The sequence below is a fragment of the Puccinia triticina genome, chromosome 18A, assembly GCF_026914185.1.
Source record: "Puccinia triticina chromosome 18A, complete sequence".
In the NCBI taxonomy this organism is placed as follows: Eukaryota; Fungi; Basidiomycota; class Pucciniomycetes; order Pucciniales; family Pucciniaceae; genus Puccinia; species Puccinia triticina.
In genome coordinates, this window is record NC_070575.1 from 29,939 (window position 1) to 50,689 (window position 20,751).

Genomic DNA, 20,751 nt, shown 5'->3' on the forward strand with positions numbered 1-20,751 from the left:
TACTTCCCCCTCATGCTGGTTTGTTTTGGATTATCCCCCCCCCATAGTATAACTCTCATCACTTGCACACTTTGCTCTTACCCTTCTCCTCAGATTGTACTCTTTACTAGACTATCATCACTTGCATATCTTTGCTATCACCGCCCATCTTGAACTCAGAATTGAACCCCATTACATACTTTGCTCTCAACCTCTCATCCTTTGCACATTTTGCTCACAACCCTCATTTCCACTCACCTCATCCTCAAGCTTGTGGTATTCCAACTAGACATTGATTGATATACATAAACTCCTTATTCTAGACCTCACTAAGGATTAGTAGAACTCAAGCCACACCCTTTTCTTTCTTCTTTTTCTTAGTGTAACTCTCACCAACTCCAGCATTAGATAGGAGGGCAGCCTCAACAGTACCCTTAGCTTCAACCTACATTATTACTAGTGTAGTTGTCTATTTCCCCTCCAAGCTCTTTTCTGTTTGTTCAGTAGTTCCACAGCGGTGACAGGTGGCTGGGGTGAAGCACTCCGGCCACCCGGAGGAAACAATCCCCTTGATGACCGGCACAGACCGGTCATCAAGAGGGTATATCACATCCCTCGCGATGACCGGCATTCCGGTCATCAAGAGGACACATCCCCCTCAATGACCGGTACAGACCGGTCATCAGGAGGCTACATCCCTCTTGATGACCGGTACAGACCAGTCATTGGGAGGCTACGATCCTCTCGATGACCGGAATAGAACGGTCATTGGGAGGCTACATCCCTCTCAATGGAGGCTACATCCCTCTCAATGACCAGAATAGACCGGTCATAGAGAAGCTACATCCCTCTCAATGACCAGAATAGACCGGTCATTGGGAGGCTAAATCCCTCTCAATGACCGGCATAGACCGGTCACCAAGAGGCTACATCCCTCTCAATGACCGGAATAGACCAGTCATCAGGAGGTTACATCCCTCCCAATGGATGACCGGAGTAGACCGGTCATCGAGAGGTCACATCCCTCTCGATGACCGGTCTATGCCAGTCTTGAGAGGGATGTGTTCTCTTGATGACCGGAATGCCGGTCATGGAGAGAGATGTGTTCTCTCGATGACCGGAATGCCGCTCATTGAGAGAGATGTGTTCTCTCGATGACCAGAATGCCGGTCATTGAGAGAGATGTATCCTCTCGGTGACCGGTCTACTCCGGTCATTGGGAGGGATGTAACCTCCTGATGACTGGTCTATTCCGGTCATCGAGAGGGATGTAGCCTCTTGATGACCGGTCTATGCCAGTCATTGAGAGGGACGTAGCCTCCCAATGACTGGTCTATGCCGGTTCACAAGAGGGATGTAGCCTCCTGATGACCGGTCTGTACCGGTCATTGAGGGGGATGTGTCCTCTTGATGACCGGAATGCCGGTCATCGCGAGGGATGTGATATACCCTCTTGATGACCGGTCTGTGCCGGTCATCGAGGGGATTGTTTCCTCCGGGTGGCCGGAGTGCTTCACCCCAGCCACCTGTCACCGCTGTGGAACTACTGAACAAACAGAAAAGAGCTTGGAGGGGAAATAGACAACTACACTAGTAATAATGTAGGTTGAAGCTAAGGGTACTGTTGAGGCTGCCCTCCTATCTAATGCTGGAGTTGGTGAGAGTTACACTAAGAAAAAGAAGAAAGAAAAGGGTGTGACCAGTCTATTCCGGTCATCGAGAGGATTTTAGCTTCCCGATGACCGGTCCGTACCGATCATCAAGAGGGATGTGTCTTCTCAATGACCGGAATGCCGGTCATCAAGAGAGATGTGATATACCCCCTCGATGACCGGTCTGTGCCGGTCATTGGGAGGGATGTAACCTCCCAATTACCAGTCTATTCCGGTCATTGAGAGGGATGTAGCCTCTCAATGACCGGTCTGTACCGGTCATCGAGAGGATTGTAGCCTCCCGATGACCGGTCTATTCCGGTCATTGAGAGGGATGTAGTCTCTCAATGACCAGTCTCTGCCGGTCATCGAGGGTTTTGTTTCCTCCGGATGGCCGGAGTGTCTCAACCCGGCCACCTGGCACCGCACGGCTCCCCTGTGTGTGGATAGCTTTTTGAGGGGAGCTTGTGGCGCGCACGGAGGGGAACGTCACGTGACGTTGAGTCAACAGAAATTCCCGTGCACAACAAGTTTCCCTCCGTGCACGAAGTAAACCCGTACAACAAAATGAATTTGAATATAATTAGTTTTTAATATCTTTTTTTCCTCCATTTCCTACAATGAAATACATGCAGGCTTGTAAGAAATGAAACACAAACTTTTTTTTCCCTCTTTGGGGTTCACAAGTTGAAGATGCAATCAGAAGTCGGTGCCTGTTGGGTATGCCCGGCGGGTAGGGTAATTTACCTGACCAAGCAGCTAACCCTAATTTCTTGTCAAAATACCTCCCGCGCCCCGCCCGACCTGACTTATCACAAGTCCCTTACTTGAGAGGGCACTGGTACAGCCTGGGCTGGTGCAAAGCGCCCTCGCGCGAAGCGCGACCTCTGAAGGAGGGACCTGCAGGTAAAGCCAAGAATTTGGCTTGAGAGCTTTCAGTGTTCTGGTGGGAGTTTTTTCCCACTCCCCTTTCAGGGGTCTTCTCCTTGTGTATTCCTATCGCCTGTGGTGCCAGATTAAAGGCCTGAATTTTCTCTTTCTTTTGGTGTCAATCACCACCTTTTCCCCCCTCACAAACTCCTTCCATCCCCCTTTGAAGTTTGTGATTTTTTTGTGTTCGGCCAGAAGTGTGTATGCAAATTCCAAGAAGATCCATTTGGACTCAATTTAAATACAGAACTCCATCATCCATCCACCTTGACTGCTGAGCAAGGGCAACACTCTCCTTCAAGTGTAGATATCACAAAAGTGACACTACATTGAAGCTGAGATGCTCAGCTATCCCATGTACTTCAGCTTGCTGACTCACAATGAGTGCGCACTGTGTAATGTAAATTTGATTCAAAAAGTTGGCCAAAAGCCACAAATTTCCTGAAGCTCTCACGCAGAAAAAAGCTGATAACTCATAAGCCTCCCATTGGGAATGGGAGATGCTTCGCATCGGGGTGCTCCGCACCCCCAGTCCCGGGAGGCTTAGTTAAGTCAGCGCCCCACCGGGTCGGATAGTCGGGTATACCCGACTAGGCTGCAGTCGGGGCCCAGCCATACCGCCAAGCACCCCAACCAAACTGATCAAGCCCTCCCCAATGTGTCGGCAAGGTCGGGCCAGGCGAGAGCCGGTCACGGAGAGATGTGACAACAAATCACATAAGTTACAAACTTAGAGCATCCACCACCGTCTCTGTAAATTACCCGCTCGGTAAGGCATATTTACCGAGTATGTAAGCAATTTTCTACCCCCGTGCCCTCTTTAGGGCTCTTTAGCTAAATATTTGTTCGGTAAATCTTTAAGGCTCGCTAGATTTACCAACGGCTACAGAGCCTCTGTAAGACCATTCTAGCGAGCCTGCCAACTGCCCTCGCCAAACCACAAGTACCCCCAGCACATGTACACAGCAGATAAATACATATGTACATGTCAGTAGCTCTCCACCCCTCAACCGGTCATCATATTGATTGACCGGTCATCAATGGGATGACCGGTCATTGCTCAACCGGCCAGTCATCAGATAGGATTACCGGACATCAAATTCAATAGACCGGACATCAATATGATGTCCGATCATTGATCAGATGACCCGTCATCTATAGGATGACTGGTCATGGATAGACTGGTCATCAGATAGCACAACCAGTTATCGGGATGACCCGTCCTTGCAAGGATGACCAGTCATACGGTCCATCGATAGGATGACCTGTCCATTAACAGGATGACCGGTCCATCAACAGGATGACCAGTCCATCGATAAAATGCCTGGTCGTCAATAGCATGGGCTGTCATCAATAATACGGCCGGACCATCAACGGTATGGCCGGTGCATCAATACAATGACCGGTCATTCGATAAGATGACCGGACATTCAATTGTATGACCGGTCCATCAATGGGATGTCCGGTCATTGATGGTAGGACCGGACATCGATGGTATGAACGGACATTGATGGTGTGTATGACCGGGGTTTCACATATGTACCGTATGTTGAGCTGGTCATTCTCTTGTGCTGTGCTACTTAACCAAGGGTATTTAAATAAGTACTTACATAGACATGAGGGTGCTGTTGGTGTCTTTAGCTAAATTTGTGTTACCTATTGAGCCGATAACGGCTGGCGAGGGTGGGTTTTTTCTTTAGCTAAGCAACCGAGCCTCGCGGGACTCGCTGGCTAGCTAAAGATTTACCTAGACGGTGGTGGATGCTCTTAGGCACCGTTTGCCAGCGATAATAATATATAAATCGTCGATGCAAACTCTAGTGACACCCCTGATCAAGTCTGGGTGGACTTGATCGGGTGTCACAGAGGATGTCATGCAAAAGCTGGGTCACAACATGCTGGCATGTTAACCTATTTACCTACGGTAAACCCCTGATTCCATTGTCAATTTGTCCCTGATTGATCAACACCAACGCACATATTTGTACATAGCCACCTGATTGCTGCTCACATCCAGATTGTCCGACGGCCTTTGTTCCTCCGAGCAGCACTAATATCAACTCAGGATGGCTTGTGGAGAACAATGCCTCAGTGGTACGAGTCTTCATACTGACCTCTTTCCATTCTTCATCTGATCGGAGTTTGATCTCGCGTGGGCCTGCCCTGTCTTCCCTTGCCAACAGTTTTCCTTCACGAAGGTACGCTGGGGAAACCTACTCTGGGTATCGGCCTGATTTGCAATCGAATGAATTCCTGACAATGCTAGTTACTTTTTATTCCTCTGCGCGCTGATTTCAGGCAAACCCACTGGAGTTCTATCGAAAATCGATAACGTTGAGGTTTACATCGCGACTCCACCGGAACCGATCCCTCAGAAGGCAATCTTGATATTTCCGGATATCTACGGAGTACATTTGAAAAACACCCAGTTGCTCGCTGACAGACTCGCAGCAGATCTCAATCTCCCCACCTACCTAATTGACACATTCTCAGGCGGTTGCGCACCTGAGCCGGGCACGCGCGATGGCTTTGTTTTAGCAGATTGGCTCAAAGATCATGGACCAGAAAAGGTGCTTCCAATCATTGAATGCGTGATGCAGCATCTCACCCAAAGAGGAATCATCAAGTTTGCCGCCGTTGGTTATTGTTTTGGTACGCCTCATTTTCCCTAAAACGTAGTCTCGAGTGATACTGTTCCCCAAGTAACAAATATCGAGAGGCTCAACTCATGAATTCTCGTACAGGTGGGAAATATGTATTCATGGCGTCACAAAAGAACTGGATCCATGTGGGAGCTACATCTCACCCCAGCTTGTTGCAAAATCCCGACGATATCAACAAGTTGCTTGAAACCAGTCAAGTTCCGCTATTAATCAACTCCTGCGAGACGTAAGTACATGGCTCTCTTTCCCTGCAGCAAGATGGAAGCATCTAATCAAAGATTTGTATTGAATCAAAGCGATCAACAATTCCCGGCGGAATTTCAGAAAAAAACGGATGAGATTTTGGGCGATGGCAAAGTAAGAAATTCAGCCCCTGATCTAGATTGATTCACACGCCGATTGATTCATCTTACCTCTACATTCTTGTTCATCAAGTACAAGCCTGGTTACAAGCGGAACTATTATGCTGGTGCAACCCACGGTTTTGGTTGTCGAGCCGACTTGGTGAGGGTCTTGTTTTGCTGCAGCTGTTGTTAGAAATGTGCACAAATTGCTGACACTTTGTTTTTCCACGATTCTCAAAAACAGAGCAACCCTGCCGAAAAGGAGGCATTCGATAAAAGTTTTGTAGAAACTGTAAACTGGTTCAAAACTCACATCTGAGGTGATACATTCTTAGTTAAACGGCTTAAAAGTGTGAGGCATCACATAAACCTACTCGTTCATAAAATATTGTGGCTCTCTATATTCATCCGAGACCTGGCGACTCCCAGGCAGCCCAGTAGCAATTTGCCAAATTTGTAGACCAACAAAACAATTTTCAATCAGAGAACAGATTGGGCATGTTTTTGCATATGAATTGTTATGTTGATGAAAAGTTCATAAGAACATTTTTTGTGCTGATTTACAGTTTATTACATTTAGGGCAAAGAGATCATGAAATGTACATCTACGAAGCGGGAGATATCCAAGTGGAAGATCACAGGCATGGTTTCCTCTTCTAGTTGTTCTATCTTCCAACGCCCTGCAATAATACTTGCAGGTAAAGGATGAAGCAAGAATAATATTCACAGCAGCTGCGCAGAAGGCATTCATGATTCAGATTCATGTTTTTGTCAATTGGGAAAAAGGAGGGAGCTTTGCCCGGTGAAAAAAAAAAAAAAAAAAGATAAACCCACCCAGTCAATGAATTTGCCCCACTTTGTAGTGGGTGCAACCGCTTTTTCTCTCTCCAGTGCATCCATTTCGTCTAACTCGCGCGTTCCAGTGACAAAGTCCATGTGTTTGGGACTGACAAATTTGGTCCGCTTGGTAATTTTCCTATGAGATGGAAATCAAATGAAAAGTCAGATCACTGCTTTGCGCCTCGACGTAATCACAGGCAGCCTGCAGCAGAAGAGTAGTGCATAAACTAACCAGTATAGGTAAAAACCCAAGAAAATTGGAAGGGTTAAATAAGCTGCTATAAAATCTGAAGTGGACCTGTTTTGCCATAAATTTAGCAGGGAAGCGTATCATTGAGTTTTTGTTTTGCTTTTAACTGTGGGTGAGTGTTCCATTAAAATTGTGAGGTCTGTGTCTTACCAGCCACCTTTCAAAAAGGTCTCGAAGCCGCTCATTAACATAATCAGAGTGAGCATAGTCACCCCGATCCACGAAGCATATGGTTGAAATGGTGCTTTATAATGCAATGTATCTCGACTGTAACCCTGGACCTTCATCCCGTGATAAAAAAAGAGGTAGGACTAGCAAAGCGGGCGGGCATGCAATAGTTTCGTTAGATGACTTGCAAGCTGGTCCAATGAAGTATCGGGAGAGAAGTGGTACGTACAACTAAGACTGCCCACCACGTCAAGAGACCAGTCATGGCTGATAGGTTCTGAAACCATTGGAAGGCAAGACTAGCTTTGTTGTTTAGGCACATATAGGAGAGACCAGCCGCGCTACATGTTGCCAATAACGCCCACATGGGCAGTCCAGAATCATTGCACTTGGAGAAGATTCGAGGAGCCATTCCATCTTTGGAAAGGCCGAACAACACTCGACTGCCACCGTCTACAAATGGGTAAGCAAGGGTCAGTGTCTCAGCTGATCTTATAATGGAAATTGACTGGACCGACAAAGTTTGGAGCTTGCGGCCGAAATCGCCGATAACAGAATGACCACGTTGATCATGTCAGGAAGCACCGTGATTCCAGCACTTTTGATTGCAATTACGAAGGGCGAAGAGCTAGCATCACCAGTGCCGCCCAAAAGCTCCGGGGATGAAGATGGGACCAAGAGACCGACTACAAGTGTGCTTCCCAGATAGAAGACCAAGATTCTGATGAGGAATAAAGAAAATCGGAGTAGAAATAATCAGTGATTTGGACACGAAGTAAGTGCAATGCGCAGGCGTGTAAGAGTTGCGAACCGGTAAAATACTCTCTCAATTGCTTTGGGCACAGTTTTACGAGGGTTCGCGGCTTCACCAGCTGTGATTGCAACCATTTCGGTGCCCATGTAAGAGTAACTTGCTTGGATAAATACAGTCCTGCTCAGAAATTGTAATGAGTTCGCAGATCATTCACCCATGCGACAAATCATTGAGCAGACTCACCAAAAAGCTAGGAACCTGCCGGTAGCACCTGGTATTCCATGTAGTTGGTTAAATGGTCCGGGATTCATGAAATTACTAGATATAACAAAGGGTTTCGAATGATATTTGAGAGGGCGTTAATGACTGCCAACCAATCCCGCGTACCTTCTATCGCAAGAAAAAGCTTACCGAAGTCCAATTCTGTCGTGAGTGGGTGTTCCGCCTGTCGATGAATAGATAAGTTAGTTGCGCACACTGAGCGCGTCACATGAAGTTAATTCGTACCTAAATCAATAACTATTCCCACAATGATCAGGACAACTACAGCTACCACTTTTACCGCGGCTGATGACAGACCGCAAAAAATAAGATGCGGAGATGTGTGCGATTAGTCCCTCGATTCATCCAGACAGGAATTGAAGATATCGACTCCTACTCACCGAACGCGAATTCTGTCTGTGATGAGGAGAGAAGGGATCCTGTTTAGTCTAACAGACGTGCGCGCAGAAGAGTTGATGGTATAGGATAATAGGGCTCACCTCTCCGTACCATCTCACCCCGAGGAAGTTGATGGCGCATCCAAGCACAATGAACTTTAAAAGCAAGCATGATGTTAAGACAAACAAGACCAATTTGGCTGATCTGATAGAACTTCGAACCGCATACCAATGTCACCCAAAGTGCCTTATTCACGGGAGCTTTCCAATATTCAACCACGATAGCCGCTGCAATAACCTCACTCGGCACGGCGATGGTCATGGAATACCTGTGTTAAAAAGTGCATTGAAAATCGCAAGACCTTATTAGCCTGACTCTCCTCAGATGATATTGATCAAGTCCGGAATAATTTACCAGTAATTCCAGCCAACTTGATGGGAGAAAATATCATAATGAAATATGATTAATTCAGTTTTCCGGGCTCAAATGGGTCACTAACTAGAACTTACCAGCAAAGCCCAGTGCTGGGTCCACGAAGCGACATGGGTAGTGAGTAAATGACCCAGAGACCGGGAACATTGTCACCATCTCTCCCTAAATTACAGCAAACGGATGGGTGAATAACTGATTTTTTTTCCAGTGAGCAAGTATTTTCAACCAACCAAAGCTATGGTCATAGCGTAGACAACCAATCCCCTGCGCCAATGAAAGGAAATCAGTTTCTTTTGTACCTTGGGTCGAGCATTTTTTGTGTTGTGGTTGAATCTATTTATCTTCTCTTGACTCACATCACCAAGTAACCAAACACCAGGCCAACAGGACCACCTTTGTTAAGAGCCTCTCCCATACCCAAGAACAGTCCGGTTCCTGTAGATTTTGTCCGGAAAAACATGTTAGAACAGCCATGGTAGTAAGAAGTGTTATTGAAAACCTCCAAATTGGGATGAAATCAAATATTTATAGGGAGAGACTCGCCAATAGTTCCACCAATTGCGATCATGCTAATATGACGCTGCTCGAGAGCCCGGTGGACGGTGTTCTCGCCAATCGCAACATCCCCGGCAGTAGACGCTACGGCGTTTACTTCCTTCGTCTCGTAAAACCCATGGTCCGCATGCTTTTTCATTTCGGCTTCGGCGTAGGAAGTCCCCCGATGCTGAAAGCCTTTATGCTCGGAATCCATGGTCGGGTGCTTTTTGGACAGTGGTAAGTTTAAGAATTATGGTTCACCAAGTATGAGGGGCGTACAGGCCCTTTGCAAGCGGTGTGTGGATGAGTTGGAAAGATGAAGGTAACAAGTAGCTTGATCTGAATACTTTACTTATAAGTAAGGATCCTGGCTAGGGACACAGGGACTCTTGTTTTATCAGCGACAACAACGATAACGATAGGCAGAAAACGGGACTTGTACACCTAAGCGATGCATACACCTTCCTTTCGATCCGGTGTGAATACGATGTATTTCTCCATGATTCATGTTTGATAAACAGACGCTCGAGCCGAGGAGACTATAGGCTCGGTACCTCTAGAGATAAGGATTGATACAGGCGAAACCCCTCCGGGCATCCTAGCTTCTGTACGCGACCCTTATCGAGACCGATGTGTCACTTTGTTTAAGAGCGAAGCCTCGACCGAACCTCTTTAGAGGTTTCAAACATTCAAAGTCTTCGGGTTGGCTTTTTATACGCAATGACGTAGATCCGCAAAAAGATATGTATACGTACACTGGAGCTGAAACGACCGAGAAATTGTCTGCTCATGATAAATTTGCACGATAGATAAATACATATATGTACACATTTTATGCGAAACAATATGGGACTTCAACTTGAAACAAGTCCCACAGCCATATTTTGAATCCCCTACGTCCTACCAGGTCTTACCTTGGAAAAGCAAAGAGTGAATTGCCTGTGATCTGCACGTTGACGATCGGTGACTGCACATCCGCCAAATTTCTCCGAGATCACAGCCGTTTGACGACACGAGATGTATGTACCTGTGGGACTATCCGACAACATGCAAAGCCGTCGCCCAACCACATGTCATTGTTATCTCCCAAGCCGTCGCAGTTGCAAACAAGCAACTGTACACCACGGGTGCAACAAAATATTTTGAAAACCAGTTTGATTGGTTTTCAGAATATTTTTTTTAATTGAGTCCGGACATCCTGAAGAACAAGTTGGACTAACCATTTTCAGATATTTTTAAAATATTTCTGGAACCACCTGAGGTGGTTTTAAAAAGATTTTGGAAACCATTTTGGTTTGAAAAGTATTTCCAGAACCATTTGAAATGGTTTTTGAAACCATTTGGATGCTCCTTCTCTCACGGCACGGTTGTTGGGACCTTTTGGGCAACGGAATTTGTCCACAAACCAGATTCAGACCAATTTGGTTCTGACAATCACTATCCAATCAATTTGGTTTTGACAACCATCCCAAAAGCTTTTGGTGCACCCGTGGTGTAGCACCTGCAACCAGCAGTGGTGGTAGCACTTAGTCTTCATGGTTGGTCTACACCAGGACCCTGGCAACCCCCTATGAATGGGCGGCACCAAAATGTATGAATTTCCCGGCGAAAAATGTATGAAAATTTTGGAAATCCTGCGAGGGTACGCACAAACGTGTATGAATGGGCTCTGCAAATGTATGAATTTTTGCAAATTTCCAGATTTTTGGTGCCGCCCATTTATAGGGGGTTGCCAGGGTCCTTCTACACCACCCGGCCACAAAATTCAATTGGCAACCATTGGTCCAGCCCTCAGCTTGTCTTACCGCGGGGCACCAGGGGGAACAGCTTGACTTGAAGATTAGGAGCTTGGCGGGGCAAAGCTTACCCCAACCTTTTTTTGCCATCATTTTCCCAATATGCATTCCGATGTCAGCTGGACAATTGGGTTGGTATCAGGCATTGTCCTTTGTTTTTCTACATAAATTGGACAATTTTTGTCACAAAAGGGAAGCTGCACCAAAGTACTTCTCCTTTATTCATCCAGAAACTAGGCTACTAGCTAAGAGATCTTGTTAGCAAGAAACAAAAAACCTGGTATGTACATAAATAAATGTTGGTGGAAGAAATTGTAGATGAATTTGAAGTAATATGGAAAATTGTAATGGTGAGGAGACTTGTTTCAAACCAAAACAAGCCCTCTTTGCCCAAGGGACTTATATACAACACCCTAGGACCGCAGGAATTCTCAGATGCAGAGATATTTCCAAGTTTTGGTGGTGCTCAAGTTCAACCTCAACCTTGGGCACCCAAAACGCAAGCTTATCAAATAATTCAAGATAGATCATCATATTCTATGTTAAAACTGGTTTTCCTATGATAGAAATTCAGACTGTGTCTCCTCCTTCTTGCAATTAAGAGCTATTTTGTTTTTCAAAAAGGTCAAGTATTTCAAAATGTGACCAGATCACACAATAAATGCCCAAGTGTGATCACCAGAAGAACTGCAGTTCCATTATGAGGCTTGGAAAAACAACACCCACGGTTTGGCCAATAACTCTGGCACCATCTACAAATTTGCAATTTGAATTTTGCACAGCCTTGTTTTGTGCTTCCGCCATTTCTATGAGAAATTGCAAATCTGATTTATTTGGACATATTAGGGGGTATCAAATATGAGAAATCCACAATTAGAAACCAGTCAATTAGCCAAAAATGAAATTTGTCACCAGTGGTTCCCAAAATGGAGTAGAAGAAGGACCAGCATGTTTTAAAAATGGTGGGTTTTTTCAAACCCGTCAATAACATAATGGTGGATTTTGTCATATTTGATACCCCCTATTATGTAGTTTTACAATTTTGTGGTTTTGCAATTATGGTGTTCAAAGTTGGTTTGCATAATTTTATGCATGCATTAGAATCCTTAATTACGTCGACGACTACTTTTTTTGCGCAGCATTTCCCCATGTAAGGTTTCAAAATACTGTGCAATAAAAGTAGTTATTAACGTAACAAAAGATTCTTAAACAGAGACACTGCCAGGGAGGACGATAATCACGTACCGGCTGAATTCTGACAGCACCCCCCTTTTTATATTCGTTGCCCAGGACATACCCCACCCCAGCTATTACTCACTTGCACAAGCGGTACAATAGCATTTCCAAATGCAGTTCCCGACCATTTGGAAATCACAATGGAACACCGCATATGGAAAAATAGATGTTTCACACTTTGCCGTCTTTTCCGGCACCAACACCATTATAACACGGTCTCACTGTCCTAACTCGGTTTGAACGTCACCCCAAATATCCTTTTGCATCTGGTTTCTCGGTTACCCACTCCCCGAGCCACTTCCTAATTATTTCCATCGACGTCTGCACCTGTTCTAACTCGGTTCGAATGTCTTCTCCAATAGCCTTTTGCGACCGATTTCGTGGTTACCCATTATCCAAGCCAGTGCCCAATTCTTCACATTGACTTCCTGATGGCACGATATCCCAGAAATGGCGCCCAATTCCGTTGCTACAATGCAACACCCCATCCAAAAATAGCACACTGCCTGCAAAGTAGGACAATTCACTTCGTATACCGCCTCCCAAACACATCAGCAACACAACCCGTTTCGGCAATAGATACAACAGCCAATATCGGCCCCGCGTCCGCAACATCCGGGAACTCATCCAAATTAGTATATTGCACACGTGTCGACGGCCACGTAGACCGGATTCAACCATTTTGGCCTATTATTTCCATCAACAATCACAGTTCATGGAAATAATACTTTGCCACCCACTTCCACTATGTACTAAACTCAAAAAATGCAAGTAAACTAACAGCGGCCACAGCGGCTCGTCTGTTCATAAGTAGCGCACCGGGAAATTCTATTTTTCCACTCCTCAACACCCCCCTTACTCATCCAAACACCGCCCTCCCGCTTCTGTTTCATCATGTCCACCACATTGCCAGATGCCCAGCAAACTTTGTTGATTGCTGTTAGTGCAAACTGCGAGTGGCGCGAGTTTGGCCCAGAATTAACAAACAGCCTCAACTCTACCAAGCGGGACCATCTTATCGCTTGTGTTTCAGCAGCACATTTTGCCAGACTTGTACGCAATATTGTTGGCAACAAATAATTTGGTCCTGTTACTCGCTATAATTACCGACTGGAATTTCCCTGCGGTACACTGCCTCACATGTACATGACAGTGAACTTGAGTTGTTGTAAATCCTTTAATATTCCCCAATGTAGGTCCTGCAGGAAACAACAACAATGCGCTGATTACTCAATAATGTGACTTAAGCTGAAATCCATAGCTCTGCGCCGACCCAGTGGATCCGCACCCCCTTCCAACCATTAAGCAGGTCCGAATCTGCAAACAGGTTGGGCACAACCACCCGTCTCACAGTTCATGTCGAGGAATGGATAAAACTTTACCTAGATGCTGCTGCCACTGTACATGAGTTCATTGATCCGGATTCACCCTAAGGATAGTCGCATGACCGATCCCTTCTCCAAGTCACACTCCTAAATTGCCTTACCAAAACGGTTACATTATATTCCGCTGTTAAATATGGTTCAACAATGTATTGAAGAGACTGATTTTGTTCTGTGCCATAAATGCTCTTACCAAGGATTTTTAGTAATATAAACAAATGGAGTTATTATTTTCTACATGTATTCCTGAGGACACCGTCGCGCAGCATTTCCCGCTTTGAAGGTGTGATGCTCTGCCATAACGTGGACACTGTGGTTAAGCCTTTCTTTCCGCGTTTCATAATCACCCATAATATCTCTACAGATGCAGTTGCATTGCGACATACTTTCTACACCCACAGTGTCTCTCTACGCGGATCATTTTGCCCGTCCCAACTCCATGGCTCGCAGGGACATGAGCTGGGTCCCAAAATCAGCAAATACCTGCTGTGTGAGGCGACTCCACACTTGCAAATACATATTAGTTTTGGGCTGGGATACGTCCCACATAAAGCACAATTCAACACACCCAGCTCAAATTAAAAGTTTACGGAGAGCAAAGAGTTCACCAGCACAAATTTCACCTCATCAATCAATCCACTGTCAATTGATCTTCTCCAAGAAACCACCTCTCAGTCTTCTTCTATTTGTTATTATTGTCTCATATTCCACTTTTCCATCTACAATAATATTCTATCTGCTTCAGGGTTGGTTCATATATTTTATCACTTTATTTTCCTCTTGTTGATTTTGATTCCCAGATGTTTGTTTCAGTTCTGGTCTTAATTCTTCAGTCATCAAGTCAACTGTCTTTTGACAAGTTACTCACAATGTGGTTGAATCCATGTCCTGTTCAAGATTCTTCCCTCTGCCCATTCATCCATCTTTGTACTATTTGTGCTCCCTTACCGCTGTGGTGCTCCATTGGCGTGACAATGCCAAAAGCACATTGTAGAGGTATTGGGACAGCATAGATACAGCTATCATTCATTATAAGAGGAGGAAGTTATATATAATACAAGCAGTGTATGTGTTGATGGGAGGAATGGATTCATTACAGACGGATGGATGAGGGATAATGTTAGCACAGACGGAACGGCAGACTAGGATCATGTAGGATGGACGGCGTGATCAGGGATGGAATGGAGGACCATGACTAGGTAGGATGGCAGGGAGGTGGAAGGATGTTATCAATAGAAGAGGTGGAAGGTATTGGGAGCACAGGTCTCAACCAGGAATGGAAGGGAGGATGGTGTGGTGTATCAAGTAAGGCAGTGTTATAAGGGTATATTACTTGTATAAGGGTATATTATCTTTACGGACTTACTTCGCGCACTGCGGAAAACTCTTCGCGCACTGTGGGGGTCGTCGTCTCGACGTCCAGCCCCCAGTGCGCGCTTCTGCCACGGCTCTTCGCGCACTGCATTTTCCGCCAAAAAAACGGCTTGCATTTCTTGAGATATTTTTTGATGAATCAATAGAATGGCTTTTTATGATTCCCCTAAAAAATAATCAAGTCATTTAGGGGTCTCCTTGAGCCTAGAGAAAATTGACATGAAAAAATCATATTTTAACGCGGCAGGGACCTGTAATACCGCTTCCTGTGCCCCAGTAGCCCCAAAAATTTCCCAGTATCATGGTACATGTGCAAATTCATGACCTGATAATTTTTAGAATTTTTCCCAGAGATATAAGGGGTGCGCGGCAGGCTTAGTAGGAAAATTACTGCTAACTGTATAGCTTTTTTGTTACACACCCAAACAGTCCCAAAATTTCAGAAATGTTTTCATTGTGGATATTCCCCGCGCCATAAATTTCTTGGCAATAGTGTGTCATGATAACATGAGATGTAGTGCGGCAGGCTTAGTTGGAAAATGACTGCTAACTTATCTCATGTTTTAATGACACACTATTGCTAAGAGCTTTATGGCGCGGAGAATATGAAAAATTGAAACATTCCTGAAAATTTCAGACTGTTTCAGCGTGTAACAAAAAATCTATACATGTAGCCGCCATTTTCCTACTAAGCCCGCCGCGCACCCCTTATATCTCATGTTATCATGACACACTATTGCCAAGAAATTTATGGCGCAGAGAATATCCACAATGAAAACATTTCTGAAATTTTGGGACTGTTTGGGTGTGTAACAAAAAAGCTATACAGTTAGCAGTAATTTTCTTACTAAGCCTGCTGCGCACCCCTTATATCTCAATATATAATGACACACTATTGCTAGGAATTTCAGGGAATTGATTTGAAGCATATTTATCTGTGCTATCAAAATTTTGTACCTTTGTTGTGTGTAACAAAAAATTTATACATATACGCAAAATAATAAACACATGATACCTATTTGGGCTAAAGAAAAGCTGGTAAAAATTCTGAAAATTATCAGGTCATGAATTTGCACATGTCCCCTGATACTGTGAAATTTTTGGGGCTACTGGGGCACAGGAAGCGGTATTACAGGTCCCTGCCGCGTTAAAATATGATTTTTTCATGTCAATTTTCTCTAGGCTCAAGGAGACCCCTAAATGACTTGATTATTTTTTAGGGGGATCATAAAAAGCCATTCTATTGATTCATCAAAAAATATCTCAAGAAATGCAAGCCGTTTTTTGGGGGGAATGCACAGTGCGCGAAGAGCCGTGGCGAAAGCGCGCACTGGGGGCGGGACGTCGAGACGACGACCGCCACAGTGCGCGAAGAGTTTCTCGCAGTGCGCGAAGTAAGTCCGTATCTTTATAAGGGTGGTATATTACTTTATGAGGGTCTAGGATTCAGTATGATGGGATATGGATGCAAGTATTAATTAGGGAGGAGGAAGAAGGAAGGATGGAGCAAGGTGGGAGGAGAGGCTTTGACCCCCAATATTCTGGATGGAAGAAGGCAACAGCTGGACATGCAGGCATATGGTAGGTTACAGAAGGTTGTTTGGGTCACCTGGCAACACATGATATCATGCAGTGCAGCATATGCAGGCAGATAAGGTGTTCAAGGAGCCTGCCTGCAGAATCAATTACATCATTGTTTGGCAGGCAGTGCAACACATGCATATATTGCTGTGCAACTGATATCCCCTCCTGCTGAATCAATTACATCATTGTTTGGCAGGCAGTGCAACACATGCATATCTTGCTGTGCAACTGATATCCCCTGTAGAAAATAGCCCTCACAAGGAGTTCCCCTGGAGCTAAATTCCCTCACCCTTCAATATATAAGGAGGCCTCTTTCCCCCCCTCATCAGATCTTTTCCCCCATCAGCCTACAGAGGTTTGGTCACAGTGGTTAGTTTAGTTACAGTGGTAGTTTAGTGGTAGTTTAGTGGTAGTAGTAGTGGTAGTGTTAAGTTTGAGTCAGTAGTAGTAGGAGTAGTCAGGAGCTCTAGTAGTAATTAAAGTGCCTTATCAAGAGATTGTTAAGGAAGAGATTATTACCAACTTCATCAACAACAATTATAACAACTAGTAGTAGTAGGTAGCAGCAACCAGGAGCTCTAGTATTGATTAAAGTGCCTTATCAAGAGATTGTTTAAGAAAGAGATCATTACCAACCTTCTCATCAACAACCCATCATCAACAAAAATTGTATCTTACATAATTAATCCCACTGGATTATATTATCCCCCATCATCAGAAGTTATAACAGATCTGAAAGAATAGTGATTTGAGGAATCTAGGTCTGATAGAGATTACTATACAAAAGTAAGATCTATCTTGGAATCAGCCACATCTTTATAAATATTGATTACAAGACTCTTAGTTATTTGCATAGTACCATTAGAGGGGCAGGTCTTTCAAACCACCTGTAAGTTGTAATAGCCTTTCAACCTATTAGCAATTTATTTCCCCCTCAGAGGACATTTTCACCAAATAAAAAACATTTAGTGTCCCACAAGAGTCCCTACACCGCAGCCATATAATTCTGCTCCCCAGCCTCTTTTGTTTGTCTTGGAACTCATATTAATTGCCTTTTCCTCACTGTCAACAACGGTGGATTGTCACTTCTAACTGGCACTATTTGTGAGTTGCAGTATTGCTAGGGATTTAGAATTCTGGGCATACAAAGAGGAATACAATTCCTTGCACAAAAGTTTTTTGGCTCATCTTGTCTAGAATGTTGCAAAAATATTGGCCTCAAGATGCACATTCATCTCATGCTCTGTTTGTGTTTCAATTGGGCAACAGTGCCTTATGAGTTGGACGGACATAGAAATAATAATTCTTGGAAAACACACCTCTAGGAGTGGAATCTCTGTACTAAACGCAGAACATTAAACTTCATTCCTTGAGAGGCAGGAAATATTTTCATATTTCTATTCAGTACAATATTTTATTGGAGAAAAACCTACCAATTTTTCCTGGAATGCTGACAGATTTGCCAATCTTTAATAGCCAAGTACTGGCATCACTTCCCCAGGACATATTGCTAGAGTAGCTTTTAAAAGCACCACAGAACTGAAGATCATCAATACCTCATCTTGAACTCAACTTTCACTGTCAACAATGTCTCTTCAGAAGTTACTAACCATTGGACTGAGGTATCTCAATGCATGAAGTCTCCACATAGCTTTAAGCATTTGCTGTTTCTGACTGGCCTAAAAAAAGTGCTCCCGATGTAATCACAGGTAAAAAATGGCTTGTGGTTCATAGTAATGTTGCACGCTATTGTCTTACTCCAATGTTACATATTTGAATTACATTCAGTCACCATAAATTGTGCTGCTGCTGTGTGACTGGTTTTTGTTGGTGTGCAATCCAATACATTTGAAGGAACAAAATTTACCCCTTCTTTGGTTGCAATGATGATTGCACCAAAGAGAGCTGTGTCAGTTAATTTACTGATTTTTTTCCTCAAGTGAGATGTGCAAGATCTGGTTGCTCAGAGGGACCTCAGCCAAATTCATGTTCTGCGGAAGTTTCCTAGTAAATCATAAAATCACCAAATCTTTTTTGCAGGGGATATGACTGTCTCACATTGCAAAAGACAAATTTCAAAAATCAACAGCCCCATATTGTATTCTATTGTACAGTGGGTAGACAATTGTATACACCACACCATTTTTGGACCATAGAAACTCAACCAACCAACTTCAAGTCACTAGTATTGGTGAGATGGTTCAAGATAGTCTTCAAAACACAAATATGAAAAAATAAAATCAAAAATCAAAGTTATGTAATTTACAAAAATTAAACAAAAAAAAACAAAAAACGGGTTTACTTTGCGCACGGAGGGAAACTTGTTGCGCACGGGAATTTCTGTTGACTCGATGTCACGTGACGTCGGGCCCCCCTCCGTGTGCGCCACCAGCTCCCCTCAAAAAACTATCCGCACACAGGGGTGCCGTGCGGTGACAGGTGGCCGGGGTTGTAACGGGGCTCTTACAGGTGATTGGACAGAGCGCGGTGATGAATGCAAAAAAGGTAGTGATCAAGATCTGTGTATCGTATTCAATGGAGAAAAGATACAAGATCAAAGAAGCAGGCCTTTTATGTACAACCAATGAGAACCACGAATGAGAGAGCATAGGCAGCATGAAATAACATGAGATATTTATGCTGCAGGGAAATACATAATAGGCATGATCATATGTAATATAAAGTGAAATACATAATACCAAAGGAGAAGAATAGTCTTTGATACATCTACATGAAAAGCTTTGTAATAGTAAGTCCGGGGGTTACGTAATCCCTAGGACGCACGGCTACAGGGTGAAGCACTCCGGCCATCCGGAGGAAACAAAACCCTCGGTGACCGGCACAGACCGGTCATCAAGAGACTACATCCCTCTCGATGACCGGCATAGACCGGTCATCGAGAGGCTACATCCCTCTCGATGACCGGAATAGACCAGTCATCAGGAGGTTACATCCCTCCCGATGACTGGAGTAGACCGGTCACCAAGAGGATACATCTCTCTCAATGACCGGCATTCCGGTCATCGAGAGAACACATCTCTCTCAATGACCGGCATTCCGGTCATCGAGAGAACACATCCCTCTCGATGACAGGCATAGACCGGTCATCAAGAGGGATGTGTCCCCTCGATGACCGGTACAGCCCTCTCGATGACCGGTCTATTCCGGTCATCCATCGGGAGGGATGTAACCTCCCGATGACCGGTCTATTCCGGTCATCGAGAGGGATGTAGCCTCTCGATGACCGGTCTATGCCGGTCATCGAGAGGGATGTAGCCTCCCGATGACCGGTCTGTACCGGTCATCGAGAGGGATGTAGCCTCCCAATGACCGGTCTGTACCGGTCATCGAGGGGGATTTGTCCTCTCGATGACCGGAATGCCGGTCATCGAGAGAGATGTGATATACCCTCTCGATGACCGGTCTGTGCCGGTCATCGAGGGGATTGTTTCCTCCGGATGGCCGGAGTGCTTCACCCCAGCCACCTGTCACCGCACGGCACCCCCGTGTGCGGATAGTTGGGGAGCTGGTGGCGCGCACGGAGGGGGGCCCGACGTCACGTGACGTTGAGTCGACGGAAATTCCCGTGCGCAACGAGTTTCCCTCCGTGCGCGAAGTAAACCCGTAATTCAAACTCAAACAAACCATAAACTCTGTACTGAAAAAAAAAACTCACACTTTTTAAACTTAAAGAACACAAATTTCAAACTTTTAATTTCTTCTGCCTGCAATTTCAATGAAATGCAGCATGAACCCATGAAGTCAGTTTCTGTGAAACTGGTTTTAATAAACTTGGATTACATATTTCTGTTCAAGGTTTTCTCTAACACCAACTTTCAAAAACACAAGGCCTGTGGGGTGATGTAAAATGTGACTTCCATGACCTTTTGCAACTTGGTGTTCAAGATCTTACTTGAATGCCAACTTGCAAAATGCATGCAAGTTGCACCAGGCCAACTTTGAAACCCACTATTGACTGTTGCACTGCATGATTGACTGCAAGTATAGATTTTTTATTGCCAGCAAATTTACTTCGTAATTCACTTATGCATCTGCATGTATCCACAATAATCACCCCTTTGAGACAAATAAACAAGGAAATAAGATTCTCTTGACAAAGATTGAGGTAAAGAGATAAAACAAAATGAGATGAATAATATAATAATGAAT

General features: G+C 44.5%; 3 protein-coding genes across 3 annotated transcripts; 2 read left to right on the forward strand and 1 right to left on the reverse strand.

Annotated features, from left to right (window-relative positions):
• Positions 1–4,627: 4,627 nt before the first annotated feature.
• On the forward strand, positions 4,628–5,887 carry PtA15_18A2 (uncharacterized protein; the record flags this gene model as incomplete). Its single annotated transcript, XM_053164826.1, has 7 exons — positions 4,628–4,655; positions 4,745–4,759; positions 4,860–5,213; positions 5,306–5,450; positions 5,521–5,581; positions 5,660–5,728; positions 5,813–5,887. 7 exons carry the CDS (start codon positions 4,628–4,630, stop codon positions 5,885–5,887), a joined length of 747 nt encoding a protein of 248 aa, XP_053028502.1.
• A 452-nt stretch (positions 5,888–6,339) lies between these two features.
• Positions 6,340–9,423, reverse strand: PtA15_18A3 (uncharacterized protein; the record flags this gene model as incomplete). The annotated part of the gene is made up of 17 exons (XM_053164935.1): positions 6,340–6,544; positions 6,641–6,706; positions 6,809–6,969; positions 7,056–7,279; positions 7,345–7,547; positions 7,638–7,757; positions 7,824–7,898; positions 7,992–8,025; positions 8,088–8,147; positions 8,243–8,258; positions 8,342–8,395; positions 8,469–8,568; positions 8,655–8,670; positions 8,750–8,834; positions 8,903–8,936; positions 9,029–9,107; positions 9,216–9,423. The coding sequence occupies 17 exons, from the start codon at positions 9,421–9,423 to the stop codon at positions 6,340–6,342; spliced, it is 1,740 nt and encodes a 579-aa protein (XP_053028503.1).
• Positions 9,424–13,135: 3,712 nt separating this feature from the next.
• PtA15_18A4 (uncharacterized protein) lies at positions 13,136–13,546 on the forward strand (the record flags this gene model as incomplete). Its single annotated transcript, XM_053165004.1, has 2 exons — positions 13,136–13,294; positions 13,490–13,546. The coding sequence occupies 2 exons, from the start codon at positions 13,136–13,138 to the stop codon at positions 13,544–13,546; spliced, it is 216 nt and encodes a 71-aa protein (XP_053028504.1).
• Between the last annotated feature and the right edge of the window lie 7,205 nt (positions 13,547–20,751).